Source organism: Anomalospiza imberbis, chromosome 13, assembly GCF_031753505.1.
Source record: "Anomalospiza imberbis isolate Cuckoo-Finch-1a 21T00152 chromosome 13, ASM3175350v1, whole genome shotgun sequence".
NCBI lineage: Eukaryota > Metazoa > Chordata > Aves > Passeriformes > Viduidae > Anomalospiza > Anomalospiza imberbis.
Genome location: NC_089693.1, coordinates 1,233,924 through 1,255,963, shown reverse-complemented (window position 1 = coordinate 1,255,963; position 22,040 = coordinate 1,233,924). Strand labels below are relative to the sequence as shown.

General features: G+C 60.5%; 1 protein-coding gene and 1 long non-coding RNA gene across 2 annotated transcripts in view; one reads left to right on the top strand and one right to left on the bottom strand.

Moving 5' to 3' along the window:
* LOC137481673 (uncharacterized) overlaps positions 1-22,040 on the bottom strand; it is a 358,787-nt gene that overhangs the window by 318,913 nt on the left and 17,834 nt on the right. The window lies entirely within an intron of this gene.
* On the top strand, positions 6,213-11,910 carry SKOR1 (SKI family transcriptional corepressor 1). The gene is made up of 9 exons (XM_068203497.1): positions 6,213-6,599; positions 7,435-9,428; positions 9,506-9,602; positions 9,956-10,063; positions 10,145-10,216; positions 10,431-10,505; positions 10,593-10,667; positions 11,232-11,297; positions 11,369-11,910. Exons 2-9 carry the CDS (start codon positions 7,452-7,454, stop codon positions 11,464-11,466), a joined length of 2,568 nt encoding a protein of 855 aa, XP_068059598.1. The 5' UTR covers positions 6,213-6,599; positions 7,435-7,451; the 3' UTR covers positions 11,467-11,910.

The window sequence follows — 22,040 nt, the reverse complement described above, 5'->3', positions numbered from 1 at the left end:
TAACAGGCAATGAATGAGCCAACAGGCCCCGTTCCTCCAGGTCCTTTTGCTAAAGTGAGACAAATTCCCTCCCTGCGAGCCAGGCAGGGCATCGGCAGCGCTGCCATTTATTTATCCCTAACAGTTCGCAGCAGTTCTCCCTGGATAAAGGGTCTCTCTCTCTCTGTGTCTCTCGGATTTGGTTTAAAACTCAGCAATCTCAGGGCTTTTCCTGCTGCTTTTCCTGCCAGGGAGGTTGGGAGGGGAGGACTCACCCTGAAAATCCGTGTGGGATGGAGCTGCTGGAGCTGGGAAAACCTCCTGGTTAAAGCAGGGACAGAATTATAGTTCACGTGGTTCATCAGTGGGATCAGCCCAGGGGAATTTGGGGCTCTATGCCCTTTCCTCTCCCAAATCCTGGGATTCAGTGCAGCCAGGGATGTGCCCATCTGCCCCGCTCCCAGAAGAATTTGGGGGAATGGGGCTGGATGAGAGGGCAGAGGAGGGAAGTTTGGGATTGAGCTGCTCCTGAGACCTTCCCAAAGCACCCCCTCCTGCCTGGATACGGGGGCTGGGGCTGGTTTGTCCCCACATGGACCCCAATTCCTGCCACCACCCAGCAGCACCGAGGGGCACAGCTGAGGGAGAGGGGGAATGCAGGAAATCTGGCCAGGATTCAGCTCACCCACATCCTGAACCCAGCCCAGGCTCCTCTCCCTGCACCAGGAACATCCCAGGCCGTGTCTGTGCCTGGTGGGATCCAGGTGAGCCTGGCATGGGGCACCCCAGCAGTGCAGGAACCCCCAAACCTGCCTGAAGGGATCCCCCTGGATGCAGCACCACCGGGCTGCTTTGGGGCTGAGCAAATCCTTCCTCAGGGCACTCGAAAATGACTTTGAGGTGGCCAGGACGTGAAACATGCCCAGTGCTCTGCCTTATGTGTAACATCATCCTGTCCCCCAAGAAGTCCAGAGATGGGGATGAAGCTCCAAGGAGATTTTCCTGGAAGTGCTGGGAAGGGGCTCAGCAGGGCTGCTCTCCCCGCAGGCAGGAGCTGACCCAAACCTGGGGCTGCCTGCGGATGGTTTTTCCCTCTCTCCTCTTCCCTGCTGCAATTTTTTGGAGTCTGAATTGTGGCATTTCTTGGCTGGAAAGGTTGCAGGAAATGCAGCAATATCACAGCCTACAGCTGGGTCCTGCTCGGAGGATGGCATCAGGGGTGTGTAATGAGCACATGAACTCAGCAGAGGATCCCACAGATGCAGAGTGACCCCCAGTCCCACTCCTCGCCCCAGCAGCTCTTCTAGGGCTCCCCCAGCAGCCCCACACCAGTGTCACCTCTCTGTCCCCCCGCCTATAACCTCAGTGATGATGATTCCCATGGGATTGTGGATGTGGGAAAAACGGAGTATGTCCCATCTGTGCCAAAACTTTCAATATTTTCCACATTTCCCTTTCCCGTTGCCAGGCAGAGCTCCGGTGAGAAGAGCCCCTGGAAGTTCGCCTTTAAATCAGCACAGAATTAGAAAATATTTTGTTTCTCGTATCCTGTGGCCAAATCCAGCCCGCTGACAGCATTCCAAAGGCAAAACGTCCGTCTTTGTTTCCCGAAGATCAGCCTGAACAGCCGGGAGGGGAGGCGGGGCTGCCAGGGGTCCTTTACCTGTCGCTGTCCCTCGGCTCCACGCCGGCGATGTGGTGGCGTTAATAACGGATCAATCGCCAGAAACAGCTCCCGGGAGCTTGGTGTGATCCCTGGACACCCGAGAGGAAAAGCCAGCGGGAGGGCTGGAGCTGGGGGTGGCGTGGCTGCTTTCCTGCCTCCCGGTCCTGCAGGGAAAGTTCACCTGGAGGCATCCCCGGGAAAGGAACGGACCGCGGGGGCGTGCGGGCAAAACCTGGGAATCTGGGGCTTTGCTGGGGAAAAAAACAAAGTCCTGCAGGGAGCCAAATGCACTGGGGGAGAGCGAGAGCTGCGGGAGAAGCGGCCCCGCGGTGACAGAGGGGGCGAGGAGGGGCGAGGAGAGGCACTGGCCTCGCTCGGCTCTGCGGCCCCCGCTGTGCCCCGTGCCCAGCGCTGCCCCCGGGCAGGACAATCCGGGAGCCACCGCATCCCACGGGAGCTGCTCTGGGAGCCCCCGGGAGCTGCAGCCTGGGCTGGGCAGGGGCAGGAGGGGCAGGAGGGCAGAGCAGGGACTGTCCCAGGCTGCGGCTCCGCTCTGCGGGGGCTCCCGGGGCAGGGCGCACACACAGAGCCCCTCCGGCCTCCTCGGGCAGGGAACAGGAGCGGCAAATCCCGTCTCCAGGATTGCTCCCCGGGCTGCTCAGCTCCTCGGACGCATCTCCGTGCAGGGGCTCCTCCTCCCACTCCTGCTGGGATAAACACAGAGAGAAACTCGGGGACACGCCCGGGGAGCCGTCCTTGCCCAGCTGCCACGGGCCGGGCCCATCAGGGAGCAAACGCATCCCAGGTGCCCCCAGCTCCCCGAGAGCTGCAGCGGATCCAGGGGTGCCCCCTCTGCCCCCCCCCGAGGTGCCCCTCTGCAACCAGGGCAGGGTATTTATAGTGCCTCTGCCCTGGGGAACCCGGTAAGGAGCACCCCAGATGCTGCAGCTGGGTGGGAGCGATGTCCCTGCGGGGACAGCCAGGCCTGGGGGGCACAGGGGCTCTCCAGGGGAGGAGCTGGAGCCCACTGAATGATGCTGAGGTCCTGAGCTGTAACCGGTGTTTTAGGATAACTCATCTTCAGCATTCCCGGGGGGCCTCACAAGCACCAGAAATTTGGAGGGATCGGGGGGGTGTCCTTTAAACATTCTGGCCTCCTCCTGCTCCCCCAGCTCACCAGCACCGGCCAGCCTGGACTGGGAAAACCTAACGGGGAAAAAGAGAAATTTAAAAATCTCCAATTGTAGTATTTGGTCACACCGAATTAAAAAAAAAAAAAAAAAAAAAAAAGGTTGTGCAAGCTGCTGTAGTGGAAGGTGTCCCTGCCCATGGAGGTGGGGTTGGAACGAAAGGAGCTTTAAGGTCTCTCCTAACTCAAAGCAGGCACAGCGAGCCTGTGATCCTGCGCCTTTCCCGCCGGAGCTGCAGCGAGGAGCTGCGCTGACCCGGGGCTGCGTTACCTTCAGCAGAGGCTCCGTCCATAAAGCACCCGCGTGCGCCCAGGACAGGATTTATGGATTGAGCCTTCCCGGCCGTGCCTGCCGCTCCCCGCTGCGCCTGCTCCCGGCGCCGGGCCCGCGGTGCAAGTTCAAGGTTTGTCAGAGCCGGAGAGCCCGGGAGGTGTTTAATGGCAGATGGATGTCTGGGGCTTTTATGGGCAGCAGGAGGAGGAAAACTTCCCCGCGGCCGAGCAGAGCTGCCAGGCCCGCGCAGGTGAGTGCGGCTCCATCCCGGAGCGTGCCCGCTGGCCCCGGCACGGCAGGGATTGAAGCGCTGCCCTCGCTCCATCCCTGCCCAGGTGTTCGGTTCCGGTGATCAATAAAATCGTGTCTATCGATCCCGCACGCCGCGCTCCTCCGCAGCCGCTCCGGCCCAGGAAAACCGGGAAGGTTCAGAGGCGCGGGGAGGGTTTGGGTGCTCGCAGGGGTGAGGGGCGGGGGACAGGGCGACAGCAGCTGCGGGGATGGGGCCTGGGGTTCACTGGGGAGAGCCTTGGGCTGTGTTGTGGGGGTGGAGGGTGTGTGGGGTGTCATGGGGGATGGTGGGGGCTACAGAAAAGGGGGTGCACACACTGGGGGATGCGCGCTGGGAGAGCCGGGATGCACGGAGAAGGTGCAGCGGGGTGGGGTCAGGTGTGCCCAGCCCTGGGAAGGGATCCCGGGGCGCACCGAGAGGAAGCCCCAGGCTCCCCGGAGCCCCGCACACGGCTCCCGCTGCTCCCCCCGGCCCGCGGGGGCTCAGCAGCCGGGTCAGGCGGAGTGTGCCCGGCCTGCAGAGAGCCGCCGCCCGCTCCCTTTGTCAATGTCCAGTAATTAAAATGTCACCGTTTAATTTTCAGGCCTCTCGGAGCAATCTTTTCCTAATAAAGAGTCTAATCGAAACGCTCCTTCCCCCGCCTCGGCGGGAAGGGCCGCGGAAGAGGCTGCGGAGGTGCAGAGCCGCCGCGGATCGATGGAGAGAAGCCCGGATTGATCGGCCTCTAAAATTAAATTTATTGGGGTCATGGTTTTATATGGTGCTGATACAACTGTTAAATGGGGAACATTCATTTCCAATAGGAGGCGTTTATTAAACTTCCACTGAATTAGACCGCCGTGATTTATGTGGCAATCTCGGCTCAGCCCTCCAGGAGCGCGGGGCCTTCCGCGCCCGCCACGCGTGATTATTTATTTATACACCCGTGACACGGCTCCCTAAGTTTTAACCTAAATTATCCACCGGCTTCGTCTGCCAGCGGCACCGGCCCGGGGAACGGGCAAGGATGGGGGGTCCCGTCGGGGCGCTGCGCCCTCCCCGCCGGCCGCGGCCCCTCCGCGCCCCCCGGCCCCGGGGCTGTCCCCGGGGGGGGGTCCCCGGTTTGGGGGGCGGCGGGGCCCGCAAACGTCCCGGCTCTCGCGTGCGGCGATCGTTGAGCGTTAATTAGAAATTCATTACAATTAAAAGCCGCGCGCACACGCCTTAATTACATCTGATTTTTAATTCCGAATCCGTGTTTACACAGTAAGCGAGACGTACCTCCTGATTATCCCCAATACTCTTTATACTGTACTAATTATGTAAATTAAACCTAATTAACTGACAAAAACTGCAGTCAATCCAACTGTTAAAAGATACGGCGGTTGCGAGGAGCGGGGAGCGCGGCCGGGGCGGCGGGGCCGGGGTCGGTCCCGGGGCCGATCCCCGCCCGGGGTTCCGCGCCGCCGTCGGGACGAGCCGGGGGCCGCCTCCGCCGCTCCGGGCTCCCGCCGAGCTCCGCGGGCACCGGGCAGAGGCACGGCCCGGGCAAGGGCACGGCGGAGGGAACCGGGGCAGAGCCGCGTCCTGCCGGAGCCCCCCCTCTCCTCCCGGCACCGCCGGAGCGGCCCCGGCCCCGGCGGTACCGGCTCGGTCCGCGCCGCCGCCCGCTCCCCGGTGCCTCGCAGCCCGGCGCGGCTCCCGCGGCTCCGCGGGCGTCGAGCGCCGCGGTGCCGAGCGGGGCAGCGGGGCTCGACCCCGCGCGGGAGCGTCTCACCGCGCTCCTGCCTCCGTATGGCTCGAGGAGGGGGGCTGGGGAGGATAAATAATTAAAAGGCCAGGAATAATTACCGGCTCGGGTTGCGATCATTGCGGGAAGGCCGCGCCGCAAGGCCCGGCCGGGGCAGCGCCCGGTCCGCGTCCCCGCGACGGGGCGTCCCGGGGGGAGCCGCGGCCGCTGCCCCGCGTGGGAGCGCGGCCGGAGCTCGGCCCAGCCGCGGAGGAGCAGGGTGGCTCCGCACCCGCGTTTCGCTCCGCGGCGGCTCCGCCGCATCCTGCCGGTGCCGCTGGTGATGGCGGGGAAGGAAGGCGCGGGGGCACACACAAAAGTGATAGCTGGGGGCGATCCGCGCCGTTATTAACTTCTGTTTCATCGCTGTAATTGCGCCGATCGCGGCCGGACGCGATGATTAATTACAGTTTAATTAACGTGGCCGTGACGAGCGCCGCATGCGGGAACCCAGCCCGGGCAGGGATGCGGCGAGAGGCCCCCGTCACGCCGGCACGGCCGGCGGACACCGGAGCGCCGGGTCCCCTAAGCCGCCTCGCCGGTCCTGTCGGCCGGTCTGCCGGTGTGGCTTGAGGCCACATGGGGAACGAAAAACACGAGCTCGCCCCCCTCTGCCCCTTCCTCCCGGTGATTTCGTTGCCGACCGATGTCCCCCCCTCGGCTCCGGTACCGCTCCCGCACCCGCGCCCCGCACCGGAGAGCGCATCCCGGCTGCGAGAGGGATGCGCGGTAGCAGCGCATCCCCGATTTCGATGGGGTCTCTCCGCCACTCTCCCCGGGCTCCTCTTTTCGTTACCGCCCGCTCCCCACGCAAACTTTCAACGAGCATCGCTCCCCCCGGGATGGCGGCACCGCGGGAGGCGGGCGCGGGGGGGGACACGGGGGCGCGGAGCCCCACGCAGGTGCGGCGCCGGGCTGATCCCCGCTCTTACCTCCGGCAGCCCGGGCGGGTCCCCGCTCGGTGGCGGCCCCCCACGCCCTCCCCCCGCTCCCTCCCCGTTCCGCCGTGCCTTAAAGCTGCGCCGTGATTGACTGGAGCGCATCGGTGATTGACGGCGGCGGGGTCCCGGAGGCCGTTAATGTAAATATGCTGGTGCTAAGTGGGTGTGTCTTCCCGTTATTTTAGCTGTCACCGGATCAATGTGCAGCGTCTCCAAGTACGGATCCGGATCCTCCCTCGGTGGCGCGGCTGGTCACTCGCTCTTGTTGCATCTCGCCCGGGCGGACGCGGCGGCGGCGGGGCGGGCGGCGGCCCCGAGGCGTCGGTGAAGGGCGCGCCCGCTGCCCGCCCGCCCCGCGCCCCGCAGCTCCGGCTGCCCCGGGAACGGGCTCGGTGCGGACGGGCCCCCCCGGCCGATGGCGGCCCCGGCTCGGGGCTGCGGCCCCTAGTCCCGAGCAGAGCCTGCACGTCCAGCCGGGCTCCGCGGCGCGGTGAGTGCGAGCGGGCGGCGGACGGAGGGGTGGGCATGGGGATGGGGGGGGGCGCAAAGCGGGTCGCGTTTTCGGGACTGGCTCCCCGTTATTTTGTGTAATTACCACGGAAGCGGCTTAAGCACCGGGAGCCCTCCCCGCTAAGCCAATTTGCCTGGCTCGCTGCTGCCCTTCTGCTACGTGCGGCGGTGCTGCCCGCCCCGGCCCCTAATCCGCCCGCGCCTAATCGCCTGCCGGGGACACGACAAAGGGGCTCCGGGCCACCGCGCCCACCGCCCCGCTCCGGCCGCGGGCACCGAGCGCCAAGTTTGGGCCCGCCCGCTCCGGCCCGGGGCTCGGGCCCCCGGGACGCGCCGGCCGCATCCTGCGGCGCGTTTCGTTGGAGCCCGCCCGGAGCCCGCCGCAAACCGGCACGGCACGGCACGGCACGGCCCGGCGAGCCGGCACAAAGGGAAGGGACGCGGCACCTCCCGGCCACTCGGCGAGGGAGGAAGCGGAGGTGGTGACCCCCCCGGGCTGCCCTTGCCCCGGGCTCCCGGGGCCGTTCAGCCGCGGGGCCGCGCCCGGCGGGCGGATGCGGCGGCGCTCGGTACCGGCGGCCGCGGTGCGGGGGATGCGCTCCGATCCCGCCGGACCCCGGCGGTCGGGGAGGGTCCTGCGGCAGCGCCCGAGGGGCTCCGGGTCGGGGCCGGTAGCGCCGAGCGAGGAGCGGCTGGGCCGCGCGGCGGGGATCGGCCGGGCCGCGGAGCGCGGCCCCGGGAGCGGCGGGCCGGGAGCGGCGGCGGGGCCCCGGGAGCGCCTCTAACCTGCGCCTTTCCCCGATTTCGTTTTGCAGGGGCGTTTTGGGGGGGAATGGAGGCGATCGCCAGTCAGATGGGAAATGGGAGAGATGCAAGCTCCTCCCCAAATTCAAAGCAAGAGCTGCAGCCGTACCAGGGCTCCAATACCCTCAAGCCCAACCAAGTGGGTGAGACCTCCCTGTACGGCGTGCCCATCGTGTCCCTGGTCATCGACGGGCAGGAGCGGCTGTGCCTGGCGCAGATCTCCAACACGCTGCTCAAGAACTACAGCTACAATGAGATCCACAACCGGCGCGTGGCCCTGGGCATCACCTGCGTGCAGTGCACGCCGGTGCAGCTGGAGATCCTGCGGCGGGCCGGGGCCATGCCCATCTCCTCCCGCCGCTGCGGCATGATCACCAAGAGGGAGGCGGAGCGGCTCTGCAAGTCCTTCCTGGGCGAGCACAAGCCGCCCAAGCTGCCCGAGAACTTCGCCTTCGACGTGGTGCACGAGTGCGCCTGGGGCTCCCGGGGCAGCTTCATCCCGGCGCGCTACAACAGCTCCCGCGCCAAGTGCATCAAGTGCAGCTACTGCAGCATGTACTTCTCCCCCAACAAGTTCATCTTCCACTCCCACCGCACCCCGGACTCCAAGTACACCCAGCCCGACGCCGCCAACTTCAACTCCTGGCGCCGCCACCTCAAGCTCAGCGACAAGACGGCCACGGAGGAGCTGTCGCACGCCTGGGAGGATGTCAAGGCCATGTTCAACGGCGGCACCCGCAAGCGGACCTTCTCCCTGCAAGGGGCGGCCGCCGGCGGGCCCGGGGCCGGCTCCCCCGCCGCCAAGGCCGCCCTGCACCCGCCGCCGCCCGCCGGCCCCGAGCTGGCCCCGGCGCACAAGAGCCTCCGGTGCAGCGGGCAGGAGGCGGCGGGCGAGCGCGGCGCGCTGGGGCTGGCGGCGGCGCACGGCGGGGCCGCGGGCGCGCACGGCGGGGCGGGCGCGGTGCGCAGCTACCCGGTGATCCCGGTGCCCAGCAAGGGCTTCGGGATGCTGCAGAAGCTGCCGCCGCCGCTCTTCCCGCACCCCTACGGCTTCCCGGCCGCCGCGTTCGGACTGTGCCCCAAGAAGCAGGAGGAGGCGCTGGGCGGCGCGGGGGGCGGCGAGGCGGGCAAGGGCGGCGCGCTGCCCCCCGGCATGTTCTGGGGACCCCCGCACCCCCACCCGCACCAGCCGGCCCAGCCGCCGCACCAGCCCGGCGCCGCCAAGGACAGCGGCGTGTACCCCTCGTTCCCCGTGTTCTGGCCGGCCGCCGGCAGCCTGCCCGTGCCGCCCTACCCCGCGCAGAGCCCGGCCAAGGCGGCCGCCACCGCCGTGGTGGTGGCGGCGGCGGCAGCGGCGGCGGCGGCGGCGGCCGAGCCGGCGGGGCTGGCGGGGCGGCACGGGGAGCTGGAGGGCTCGGAGCCCTCGGGCAGCGGCCGGAGCAGCGCCACCCCGCAGGAGGGCGCGGGCGCCGAGGGCGAGCGCTGCCCCAGCGCCCTGTCGCGGGCGGCGGGCGAGGAGGAGCGCTCCGGGGACGAGGCGCTGCTCGCCCCGCTGCCGCTGCCCAGGAAGGGCAGTTACCTGTCCGCCTTCCGCCCGGTGGTGAAGGACGCCGAGAGCATCGCCAAGCTCTACGGCACCCGCGAGGCGTTCGGCGGCGCGGGCCCCCGCGGCCCCGGCTACCTCTCGCCGGACTTCCTCAGCGAGGGCAGCTCCAGCTACCGCTCGCTGTCCCCCGGGGGCGACACGGCCGAGGAGCCCGAGGTGGACGTGGAGTCCAACCGCTTCCCGGAGGACGAGGAGGAGGAAGCCGCCGCCGTCCCCGCCGTGGGCCCCGCCGAGGCCCGGGAGCCGCCGCCGCCGCGGCTGCTGGCCGGGCCCGAGGAGCCGCCGCCGCCCGCCGGGGCCGACGGGCCCGAGGAGAAGACGGGCGAGGCGGGCGCGCAGGACGGCGGCCAGGCCCCCGACGGCAGCCCGGAGCGCAGCGGCAGCAGCGGCGCCTACGAGGTGCGGGGCCGGGAGGGGGATCTGCCCTCGGGGGTCCCCGCGGGGCCGGCCCGGGCTCCTGACTCGCTCTTTTGTAGGTGTTCGCGCCGGAGAGGGGGGAGCTCCTGCCGCCGCTGAAGCCCGCAGCCTCCCTGGGAGCCCCCGCCGCCTTCCTCTGCACCCCCGAGGCGAAGGGTAACGCGGGCCGGGGCCGGGCTGCGCACCGAGGGCTCAGCCCCGGGGGGGCCGCCGAAGGGCCGCTTTCGTTTGGGGGCTTTCGGGAGAGAAGCGAAACAAACGGGATCCGGGCGGGGAACGGGGCCGGGGCCCCCCCGGGCTCGGGGATGCCGCCGGGGCCGCGGCCAGTGCGGCGGGGATGGGCCGGCGGGGCCAAGCTCCTGCCCACAAGCTACTTTCCAACGGCAAAGCGATTAGGATGTCCGCTAAGAAGGTTTTAACGAGGGCTTTGTCCGTAATTATGTAATTAAGGATATATCAGGACCATACTTTCATTGCTTACGGTTGAAAATCGGTTTATTAACTTTAAGAGCAAGATAAAGAAGACAATCACTCCGCGGCGGAGGATTTAGAGAGCAGAAAATCCTATCAGGACCAAAGGAACGTCTCTCATCCCAGCCCTGTAAATACCGACAGAGGTAAGCACCGCTCCGCGGGACGATGCGCGGCCCCTCCGCGGGTCCCCCCCGGCGGGGCTGACGCCGCTCTGGCCCCCGCAGGCGAGGAAGGGCTCGCCATGGATGTCACCGGGACGCAGCTGGTGGAGAAGGACATCGAGAACTTGGCCCGAGGTGAGGCGGGGCGCGGCCCGGAGCGGGGCTCGGGGTGCGGGGCGGGGGTCGCGGCACCCCCCGGCCTCTCCCCGCGGCTCGAGGTATTTGTGTTTTGTGCAGGAGTGATTAACTCCTGTGATTAATGTAACGTAATGCGATTAGCGCCGCGCTGAGCCGCCTCCAGATGGAAAAGTGCGGGCTCCCCTCAACCCCGCCGTGTATTTTTAAACAGATGAGTTACAAAAACTGGTCCTGGAGCAAATGGAGCTGAGGAAAAAGCTGGAGAGGGACTTCCAGAGCCTGAAAGGTACCGGTGCCCCATCCCCTGCCCACGCCCCGCCCCGGCCGGGCAGCGGCTCCGCAGCGGGCGCGGCGCTGACCCCCGGCCCCACAGATAACTTCCAGGACCAGATGAAGCGGGAGCTGGCGTACCGGGAGGAGATGGTGCAGCAGCTGCAGATCGTCCGAGGTAAGGCCGAGCCCATTAGTACTTTTATTTTTATTTATTTTATGTCCTTTAAGCAATTTTATTTTCATTTTATTTATTTCTGTGGGGGTTTTTTTTGTTTTTGTTTTTTTGGTTTTTTTTTTGTTTGTTTGGCCGAGGGATTTTCCGTTTATTTGGGGGGGGGGATTTGTTTGTTTGTTTGTGTTCTTGTTTGTTTGGAGGTTTTTTGTTTGGGTTTTTTTTTTTCCTGTTTGTTGTTGGTTTTGTTTGGGTTTTTTTGTTCTGCTTTGTTTTTGCTTTTGTTTCATTCGGTATCTTTTCTTGCCCTCCAACTCCTCTCGCGATCCCGAGCTGCCCCGCAAAGGGCTGCGAGGCATCGCTTACACGGCAGCGAACGAACCTTCCCTCCCGCAGTCATTTCCACTCGGGCTAAATTAAAAAATCCGGGCCGTAAAACGACTTACCTGGCGAGCCGGGAAAGCCGTGCCCGGCTCTGCGCCCCTGTCCCCCCGTCCCTCTGCCCTCGGGGTGCCCTCGGGGCGGGCTCAGCCCCGCGGGGCGCTCAGTGCCGCTCCCGCACCGCAGACACGCTGTGCAACGAGCTGGACCAGGAGAGGAAAGCGCGCTACGCCATCCAGCAGAAGTTGAAAGGTACCGGGGGGGTCTCGGGGGCGCCCTCCCCGCCCGGGGGGCTCCGGGGGTGACGGCTCGCTCCCTTGCAGAGGCTCACGACGCGCTGCACCACTTCTCCTGCAAGATGCTGACCCCGCGGCACTGCACCGGGAACTGCTCCTTCAAGCCGCCGCTGCTGCCCCAGTGAGCCCCCCCGGGCCGCCACCCCCAAGCCATGCGGGCAGAGCCCACACAAGCCATTCCCACGAGGAGCCACCTGTACATAGAGGACTCGGAGCCCGGCTTTGCTCGGACTGGCGATAGGGCGGGGGGCGGCCCCCGCTCCGCCTCCCCCTCCCTCCCCGTGTGTCCGCTTCTTCCACCCTCGTCCAGACTGGAAACAAAAGTGGCTATGTGCAATGGATATAAATGTACTGTGATTCTCTTGGTACAGTATTTGTCGGATTTTTATTTATTTATGATGTATATTTATCTCCCCCTCCCTTCCTTCCCCCCACCCCTGTAAATTCTGGATGTAACGGCACTTTAACGGGCGGCCCGCGACTCCCGAGGCACAACAACGCTCGCCCGCTCTGGGGGCAGCCCCCTCTGTACGTGATTTTGGTTCTTTAATAAAAACACGCTGGAAGAAGCCGCCTGGTGCGTGGGGCTGGCCCGGGGCTCGGGGGTCCCCGGCCGGGCAGGCGGCGGGAGAGGCTCCCCCGGTGCCGGGGACGGGCCGGGGGTGCCGCCCGCTCCCCCGCGGGCTCCCCGCTCCTCCCCGCGCAGCCGGAGCTCATTAATGCCCATTTATATGCTCGTTTCACACTTGAAGGTACCGCATTAATGAGCTCGGAGAGCGGGCGCGGAGGTGCGCGCACACCTATTAGCCCGAAATAGCCGTTTTGAGCCCAGAAATAACTGGCACCGCAGCGGGGCCGGGATGGGGAACGGGCCCGGCAGCGGGGCGGGGTGTGGCGGCACCGGGGGCGCGCCGGGGCTCGCGGGGGGATGCAGCGAGCACCGCGGGGCCCCTGCGGGACCGGGACCGGGACCGGGGGAAGGGATGCGGGGCCCGGAGCACCCCGGGGGTCGGGGCAGAGGGTGGCAGCGGAGGTGCCCGGGGCTGCGCGCTGCCCGTCGCGGGGTCGCTGCGCTGCGAGCCGGCGCCGGGAGCTCGGCGGAGAAGGAGCTGCTGTTAATTAGCTCCCGGGCTCATTAGGCCGTTCCGCGGCCTGGGCCGCCACCGCGTGGGCGCAGCCGGAGGTGCAGCTTCCCCCGTTCTCCCCCGATTCCGACCTCGGGATCAGCTGAGCGGGAGCAGCATCCCCCACCCAGCCCTGAGGGGGAGCAGGCCCCTTCCAGCCAGCGCAGGTGGGCACGGCTGGGTGGGATGAAGGTTAAAAACCCTTGGGGAGAGAGCCCGGATGAGGCTTTTGGGTTTTTGTTGGCCTGGGTCTCAGAGAACGTTCTCAAGGCTTCTCTGCCCCATCCCTGGAACGTCCCAGGCCAGGATGGACGAGGCTTGGAGCAGCCGGGGGCAGCGGGAGGCTCCGCTCATGGCAGGGCTGGGTTGGGAAGAGCTTTAAGGTCTCTTCCCAGCCCTTCTGGGATTCTGGGGTTCTTCCTTTGGTCACAGCCATCCTGCACAGGACATCCCGAGTGTGACACGAGGTCCTGGGCAGAGCAGCGGGGCTGGTGGCACCCCACGCAGGTGAGTGCAGGGCGGTGACCGTGCAGGACACGGAGGGGACGTGTGTCCCAGGGAGGCGAGTTAAGGGTCGGAGCTGAGCTGAGAGGCCCTTTCTCGAGGGAGTGAAACGTTTGGACTGTTCTGCAGTTTGTAGAGGGGCAGCTGAACCTTTCCCTTTGCATTTTGTGCCTCTCTGGGTCGTGGGTGCCACCTCACAGAAGTGGCACTGGGTGACCCCACAGTGGAGGTGTCCTGCGTGTCCCTCCAGCCCATAATTTCATCCAGGCCCCGCTGTGCCCACCTGCCCCAGCGGTGCCTCCCACCACGGGCACAGAAATGAGCCATTAGGTTGTATTAATATTGCCCCACTACTTAGTGCTCATTAAAATGTGCTTTGCAGAATTTAATATGCGGCTTGAAATGACACAACGTATTAAGTGCTTAATATACTAGAAATTATGAAACTATTACAGTCTAAGTAATATGAAATAATTAGAGTGAATTAAACTTCACCGGCAGAATGAGGGAAAGGCTTCAAATTTTTTATAGTGGTTTTTTTTTTTTTTTTTAATTATTTTTTGTTGTTGTTGTTTAGTCTCAAAACAGTCGAATGCGGTAACAGCCCCTGAAAATGAACAACCAGAGTCAGGATTTTTAAATAATTAAAGCAGGAAGGAGCCTGGAGCGCCTGTGCGTGAGGAATTAGGAATGGGGGGAAGCAGAAGGTCTGCGGGCTGCAGCTGATGGAGCTGTTCTTTCGGGCCGGTGGCGGAGCAGCCCCGAGGAGCCGCTCAGCAGCCCCGCGGCCTGGCCCAGCCTTGGCCCCATGTGCCGCTGCCCCCGTGCCCTGCTGGCAGCGGGCGCCGCGGCTCTCGGGGACAGCACGGCTCCCGCTGCCACCTGGCCCGAGCTGGAAGCGCCCTGTGCACAGCGGCTCCCACCTCGGGGCTGCAGGCACCGGGGACCCCCCCGGGAAAACCCCAGCAGCGATTTCCCCCCCTCGGGAAGCGCTCGGAGCCGCCGCGCGGGTGCTGGGGTGGAATTCCAGGAGCTTTTCCCGGAGGGAGGGGACTCCCGAGGCCGGGGGATGCCCTCGGGAGCGTCTCCAGCAGCGATGCCAAGTGCCAGGCTTAGGCAGGGGGCAGGGTTGGATGGGAATGTGCCACAGGGCACCGAGCGTGTCCCAAACCTCTGCCGTTCCCCGTGTGGAGGAGTTTTAGATGGGATATTGGCATGGAATTGTTCCCTGTGAGGGTGGGGAGGGCTGGGATGGAATCCCAGAGCAGCTGTGGCTGCCCCTGGATCCCTGGCAGTGCCCGAGGCCAGGCTGGAGCAGCCCGGGATGGTGGCAGGTGTCTCTGCCCATGGCAGGGTGGCGCTGGACGGGATCGAAGCTCCTTCCCACCCCAATCCCTGGTTCCAGGAAGGCGCCAGGAGGTGGCGGCCGCGGCGCCGCTCAGCTCGGCGCTGCCCTCCGGAGCTTCGGGGCTCCTGCCGCGGGCAGCGCCCGGGCTGCCCCCGCGGGCTGCGGGGCCGGGCCGGGGGCAGGCTCGGGCTGATGCCAGCCCGGGGCAGGGGGCAGGTCCCTGTCCCCGAGCCTCGGGATGTCCCGGCACTGCCCGCCGTCCCAGCGCCAGGGGGGCCGACAAGGACAGCACCGACCCCGAGGGACGGCGCTGCCCCCCGGGTGCCAGCTGGACTTGGTGCCCCGGACACAGGGACACAGCTTTTTGCTCCCTAGTCCTCTTTGCTCCCAGGGGGGCCTCTGGACCATGACCTTGCAAGTGGCCAGAAGTGCACAAGGGCCACCCCTGTCAGAAGTGGTACACCAGTGGGGTGGCTCATCAGCTGGGACCTCCTCTAGCCCGTCCAACAGGTCTGAACTTCTACCTAAATTCACACAGCCGGGCCAGTTGTGCTGCTCATTCCCTTATCCAGCCCCCAAATCAGCGCTTTGGCCACGAGGATCCTGCGGACGCTGTGCCAAAGCCCTGCCAGAGCCAAGGTAAACAAATCCCTGCTGTCCCTCCCTTCCATCCCTGAGCGCCTCAGGAACGGTCCGTGCCCGGGCGGCTGCGCTGGCTGCTCCCAGCCGCCAGCACCCGGCCCCTTGGCAATGCATTCCAGCAGGATCCGCTCCATCACCTTCCCAGGGCGTCCTCTGGGCATCCTCCTCCTCTCCCACACCAAAGCTGCGAGTCCCAGGTGCTTTTTCCCAGCCCCAGCGCGCTGCTGTGACCCTTTGGGGATGATCCCGTGGCCCCACAGGGATTCTGCCCACCCTGGATGTGTTTGTCCAGGATCTGAGCAGGACCTGGAGGGTTCAGGTGTGACCAAAATGTGCCGTGAGCTGTTGGCTGCCTGCAAATCCAAAAAGATCTTTCTTGGGAAAAATCCCAGCCGTCTCAGGGTCTGGCTGAGGCCAAGGTGATGTTTAGTCCTTGCTTGGCTGGAGGTTCCTCCTGCCTTCTCTTCATGTTTTTGGGAAAACCATTTAATTTGAGCGGTGATGTGTCTGGCTGGTGTCCTTTGGGTTGAAATCCAGCATTTTAGGAGCAAGTGTGAAGAGGACAGCAAGGAGCTGTGCATAAACAGGGATGTCCGCATGTGAGGAGAGCTGGGTTTAATTAAATTGATTGAATTTTGGTGCTAACACGACTTTTTGGTGTTGCTCTGTTGTGAGAAGGCAGTGCACAGGGCAGCTCTGCCTTGCTTACAGAACCACTTTTAATTTCACGTAACCAAGTGAACTCTGTGATCCTCCTGGAAACTTAAAACACATTTTCCTGGTTTGTTTTTTTTTTTCCCTGAAAAGCTGACAATCCCTCCCTTTGATCTCCTTTCTGACTCTCAACGAAGCTGTGGGATCTGCTCCTTTTGGAGGGATTGTTTTGGAGACCCTGCACCTTAAGGTGCAATGATAAGATTTTACATCTTGTTTGAAGTTATTTTGGCGATCTCCCCTCCAGGCTGAGCAGCTCCATCTCCTCCTCCTGTCCTCACAAGGGGGGTGCTCCAGTCCCCCCACTGACCTTCACAGTCCCCCCCTGGGATGGCTCCAGGAGCTCCCTGTCCCTCCTGACCCCGGACACTCCTGCAGGTGGGGGCTGAGTGAGGGGCAGGATCCCCTCCCCGACCCCTTGGCACGGGTGGGAAGCGCTGCAGAACTTCTGGCCCGAAGGAAAACCCTTTGGAAGAGGCCAGGAGCACTTTCTGGGAATCCTTTGGTGCTGCCCCAGCTCTGGAATTGGGCTGGAAGGGCCATTAATGTCACCTTGCCCTTCCCCAGCCAGGGGCCCTGCCAAGTCTAGCACGTTTTAATTTGCTCCTTTCCCAAGCATTCCTGGAGTTATGGCTCCGCTCAGCCTGCATGGAAAGCTCCCTCCAGAGGGTCACTCCATGCCACAGCCTTTGTGGGCTCCCTGGAGGAAGCTGCTGTGCTGTTCCCTGGAAGATTTCCACCTGAACAGGGGGTTTAGGCTGGGTTTTGTGGGAATTCGGGCTTTGGAAGCTGCTGGGAGACGTGTCTGTGGTGATTCTGTCTGGAGTCAGGGTTGTTGCTCTGCTGCCTGCTTTAAATGCTTCCTTGTTTTCAGGTAGGATGGATTTGGGAGCATGCTAATTGTGTAAAAATGAAAGAGAAAGGGGTGGGGGGGAAAGGAGAAACCTGGGAGAAAATGGATTTTAGCGATGCCTGCAGCACGCTGAGGAGCACATTTGGAGCTGGTTACCATCTGCAGCACATGGCCAAAGCAAACACCACCAGCCCATCCAGCTCTGGCTGCGTGATTCCATAAACCACTGCAAGGGCATCCAGGCTAGCACAGCCCTGGAATCGCTTCTAGGATTAGGTCTTACTCCCTTGAAAAATAAACCTTGGCAAGAGCTCCGTTCTCCCCAGTAAAAATTCCGTTTTCACAGCTCTAATCAAGTTTTCCAGAGCTACGGTCCAAATTAGAAACTGCACACAGAATCTTTGACCCGGGAGAAGGAGATGGAGCCTTGCATTTCCAGCCATGCCAGGCTGGAAATTTCCAAAGTTCTTGGTGTCTCAACCATGGCAGAACGGTGGAGTGTCCCAGGAAATCTGCTCCTGGCACAGCAAAGCTCTGCCACAACCAAATTCCTGCTCCCAGGGGATCGAGGCTGCTCTGCAGGGAGAGCTGGGGTTGTCCAGCCTGGAGAAGAGAAGAGAAAGTTCTGGGAATATCTTAGAGCCCCTTCCAGGTCCTGGAGGGGCTCCAGGAGAGCTGGGGAGGGACTGGGGACAAGGGATGGAGGGACAGGACACAGGGAATGGCTGCAAACTGGAAAATGGGACATTTGGGTGGGATATTGGGATGGAATTGTTCCGGGGGAGGGGGGGGGGAGGGGCTGGGATGGAATTCCCAGAGAAGCTGTGGCTGCCCCTGGAAGTTCCCAAGGCCAGGCTGGACAGGGCTTGGAGCAGCCTGGGACAGTGGAAGGAGTCCCTGCCCATGGAAGAGGACAATCCCAGAACTCCATGATTCCATGAACTTGTCCATCGAGTCTGTGAAAGGAGGATCAACAGCACACTTGATCTTCGTGTCTGGCTGGGCTAGAAGATGCTCAGAAACAAAAAGCCGGAGCGAGAGTGGGGCTGGAATGCTCCCGTGGGCTCCTAACTGTGGCAGCACGCTGGATTCTGTGGCACCACGGGGCTGCAGATCACCTTTTATGGAGCTCTTGGCACGAAAACAACGTGTAAAAATAACAGATGTGGCAAATCAAAACCGCGTTCTGAGAGCTCGCCGCAGCTCACTTTTGTGAAAGCAATAGGCTGGGTTTAAATTGGTTTGGATTTTTTTTTTGTTTTTTTGTGGTTTTTTTTTTTTTTTTTTTCTCCAAGGAAATGAAAATGGGCACAGAAATGGTTGAAAGAAGGGGGAAAAGGCTAAAAGTGCAGATGGGGTTTTGCCTAAAGGGAGCTGAGATGGGGTGGAGGGTTGAGCCTTGGAGCGCTCCTTGGTACCGGCAGTGAGACTTTCCTTCAGAGGCTGCTGAGTTCCTGGGATGGATCCCAAGGGAATGAGGTAATCCAGTGTCCCATGAGCAATTGTCCTTCTGGGACTTCCCTGTGGAAATGTGGCAGTGCCTGAGGCTGGAAATGCAAGATGTGGCTGGGGTGTGTGTTCTGTCCCCATCTGTCAGAGCTGGGGCAGTTTTCTTTACCTCTCCCACAGCCAATCCTCCCTCCGGGAAATATCTTCTGTTGTGGGCCATTAATTATTAATTATCTTCTGTTCATGGCCAGTGAGTGTCCCTGCATGGCTGAGAAAATTCCATCATCCATGGGGAGATGCTCCACCCAGGGGAGGAGCCAAGCATTCCTACCTGGATACAATCTGAGGTTTGGAACAACAGAACAGCCTTCACTGCATTCCCAGAGGAGCAGCTTTCTGCCCCACTGCATTCCCAGAGGAGCAGCTTTCTTCCCCACTGCATTCCCAGAGGAGCAGCTTTCTGCCCCACTGCATTCCCAGAGGAGCAGCTTTCTCCTCCACTGCATTCCCAGAGGAGCAGCTTTCTGCCCCACTGCATTCCCAGAGGAGCAGCTTTCTTCCCCACTGCATTCCCAGAGGAGCAGCTTTCTTCCCCACTGCATTCCCAGAGGAGCAGCTTTCTTCCCCACTGCATTCCCAGAGGAGCAGCTTTCTTCCCCACTGCATTCCCATAGGAGCAGCTTTCTGCCCCACTGCATTCCCAGAGGAGCAGCTTTCTTCTCCACTGCATTCCCATAGGAGCAGCTTTCTGCCCCACTGCATTCCCAGAGGAAGCCCAGGCCCATCTCCAGCAGCCCTGGAGCTTCAGAGGAAAACTCCAGCCTTGTGCAGGATCCCTGCTCCAGCAGAAGCACAGCTGGCACTGCAGGAGGGCTGAGCCACCATGGGATGGGACTGCTGCCACCAGCCTGACCCACAGGCTGCCAGGGCCTGCTCTGACCCTGGCAGTGTTGGTTTGTATTACTGCATTTTTATTTTTATTTTTATTTTTATTTTTATTTTTATTTTTATTTTTATTTTTATTTTTATTTTTTTTTATTTTTTAATTTTTTTTTCCTAATTAAGATCTGCTATTCCTGCTCCCATATCTTTGCCTGAGAGCCCCTTAATTTCAAAATTGTAATGCTTAATACATAATATCTATTATAATATATAAATTGTATATAATAGATATATTATATTTATATGTTAATATATATACATAATATACATAATATACATTATATACATTATATACATAATATAATATACATAATATACATTATATACATTATATATATAATATGTAATATATATAATATATTACATATATATTATATAATATATGTAATATATTAATATATGAATTATCATATATAACATTATTTCAAAATTATAACAATTCAGAGGGAAGGGGTTTGCATTTTCCATTTCAAGGGAGGCTCCTGCCCTCCTTAGCAGACACCTGTCCTTTCCAGGTGGCACTTGGGGACAGGGCTGGCACTGCTGGGTTGGTGCCGGGACCGTTCTTGGAGGGATTTTCCACCCTAAAGATTCCACGGCCCCTTCTGTGGAACCTGAAGGTTTGGGATGAGCTGGGACTGCAGCGAGGGAATGGCTGTGGCTGCATCCGTGTCTTCCCGGGGTTTTTTGGGATGGGCTGGCTCTGCGGCTCCTCAGAGGTGCTGCAACCAGGAATGTGGATTTTCCCTCCCGGCTGCCAGGGGAGCAGAGCAGAACGGACGGGCTGTGCCTGCCCGGCTGATAAAGAGGAACAAATTCCAGTTTTCCACCACCAAAGCCCTCTGCTTGTCGTGGGACACGGCATTCTGAGCACCTCCGGCCAGACCCAGCCCTTCAAACCACAGGAATAATGGGATTTTGCTGGGGGTTGGGTGGGTTTTTTGTTTTAAACCCATTTTTTTTCTTTGAACTCCATTTTTTTTGTTTTAAACCCATTTTTTTTTTATTTTCAACACATTTTTTTTGTTTTAAGCCCATTTTTTCTTGTTTTAAACCCTTTTTTAAAACTCTTTTTTCTTTTAAACCCATTTTTTTGTTTAAAACTCATTTTTAAACCCTTTTTTTAGAACCTGTTTTAAACCCATTCTTTTGTTTTAAGCCCATTCTTTTGTTTTAAACCCATTTTTTTCTTTCAAGCCCATTTTTTTTGTTTTGAACCCTTTTTTTGAACCCTTTTTTTGAACCCTTTTTTTTTTTCTTTTAAACCCATTTTGCTTTTGTTTTAAACCCTTTTTTGTTTGTTTGTTTTTGTTTTTTTGTTTTTTTTTATTTTAAACCCCTTTCCCGGCCATCATTTTACAGCTGATTTTTACTTGGACATATGGGAACATCCCTGGTACAGCAGGTCCGTCATAACACCGCTTTCCAGAGGGGAATTTGTCCTCCAGTCTGCTCCAGGATGTGCCATTAATCCATAATTTATTGTTTGGGAGAGCCCAGATGTGAGCCAGGAGCGGCCGCTCCGCAGCAGTTTTGGCCAAGAGGTGCCAATTATTTCTTGGTATCATTTGAAAGAATTTTGGGTCCCCAGGGAGGAGAAAACTGCAGGACATCTTCAATGGGAAGGGAAAAAGCCGTGCTAAGAGTCTGTCTTTATTAGCAGGGAAAAGAAAGATATTTTAGCTAAAGGCTTTCAACTTGGGAAAAAAAAAAAAAGAAAAAAAAAAAGGAAAATTCAACTGAAAGAGAGAAGTTACTGTCTTGAAAGAGTTCACTGGGTGGAGACATCGAACAGAAAGGATCTTGTGTAATTCTGCTTCTTTGGTCTAATGCTGAATTCACCCCTTGGCTTTCCCACAGGGAGATGGCTGAGGAGGGCTCAGGGAAAAGCTGATTTTTGGCGAGGCTGGGAGCGTGTGGCATCTCCCAGGATCAGCCCCAGCCACTGCCATCCCTCATTTTTGCCCAGCCAGCTGATATTTCCCAGCTCTTCCCACCCTCCAAGTCCTCTGCAAGTGTTAAGTATTTTTTTGCATCCAGCAAATGGAACAATAAGGGAGGACTTAATTTTCCCATCTGTCAACTCATCCTGAACAAATTGTACATCTTTCTCTTCGCAGTGAAGTCTCAGCTAAATTAAAAGCTTTAGTGTTCATTTTCATGTAGCAGAGGTTCTGGAGGAAATTCTGTCACCACATTTCTGCCTGGTGTTTGTTTGTTTTAATTTTTTTGTTCTTTCTTATTAAATGTATTACGAGTGATTTGTTTTGGGTGGTGGCTCTGTCTGAGGTACCCAGCCTTAAATCGTGCTGCCCCAAAGTAATGCTGAGCTGGATGGAGCCAGAATTATCATGGAATTCTGGAAGGATTTGAGCTGGAGGGACCTTAAATCCCATCCAGTGCCACGGCAGGGACACCTTCCTCTGTCCCAGGGTGCTCCAGCCCAGCCTTGGGCACTTCCAGGGATCTGGGGGCAGCCGCAGCTGCTCTGGGAATTCCATCCCAGCCCCTCCCCACCCTCCCAGACAAGATTTCTGTCCCAAATTCCCATCCCTCCCTGCCCTCTGGCAGTGGGGAGCCATTCCCTGTGTCCTGTCCCTCCTGGAGCATCTTTGGGCTCCACCAGGAGCCTCCTTCTCTCCTCCACGCTGGATTTTTGGGGCACAGACGCCGTGTTAAGGGAGGATTGTGGCACTGGCAGGAACAAATCCTGCGTGATAGTTTTTTGGGGGTTTTTTTGGAGATATTTCTGTGCTGCTGCAGAGCCCGAGGGCCACGAGCCTGTGGTGACACCACAGGTGCCACCCTGCCCTGCTGAGGGCACAGCCAGGCCAGGGAGTGCTGCTCCCTTCTCCCTCTGCCCCCAGGTCTGCAGCCGGGGGTGGCACCAGGGGCGTTTTGGGGTGTCCCAAGCAGGATTTTGGGTGTCCCAAGAGGGTTTTTGGGTGTCACGGGGGATGTTTTGGGCATCACAGGGGCTTTTTGGGTAGATCAAGAGGGGTTTAGGGTGTCCCAAGAGGGGTTTTGCGCATCACAGGGGTGTTTTGGGTGGCACAAGAGGGATTTTGGGTGTCCCAAAGGGCGTTTTGGGTGTCCCAGGAAGGATTTTGGCTGTTCCAAGGG

Excerpts from the sequence above, each read along its gene's own strand:
- SKOR1 (XM_068203497.1), top strand. The coding sequence starts at position 7,452 with ATGGAGGCGATCGCCAGTCAGATGGGAAATGGGAGAGATGCAAGCTCC. Across the intron at positions 9,429-9,505 it reads GCAGCAGCGGCGCCTACGAG|GTGTTCGCGCCGGAGAGGGG; the intron begins GTGCGGGGCCGG and ends GCTCTTTTGTAG. Across the intron at positions 10,668-11,231 it reads GCAGCTGCAGATCGTCCGAG|ACACGCTGTGCAACGAGCTG; the intron begins GTAAGGCCGAGC and ends CCCGCACCGCAG.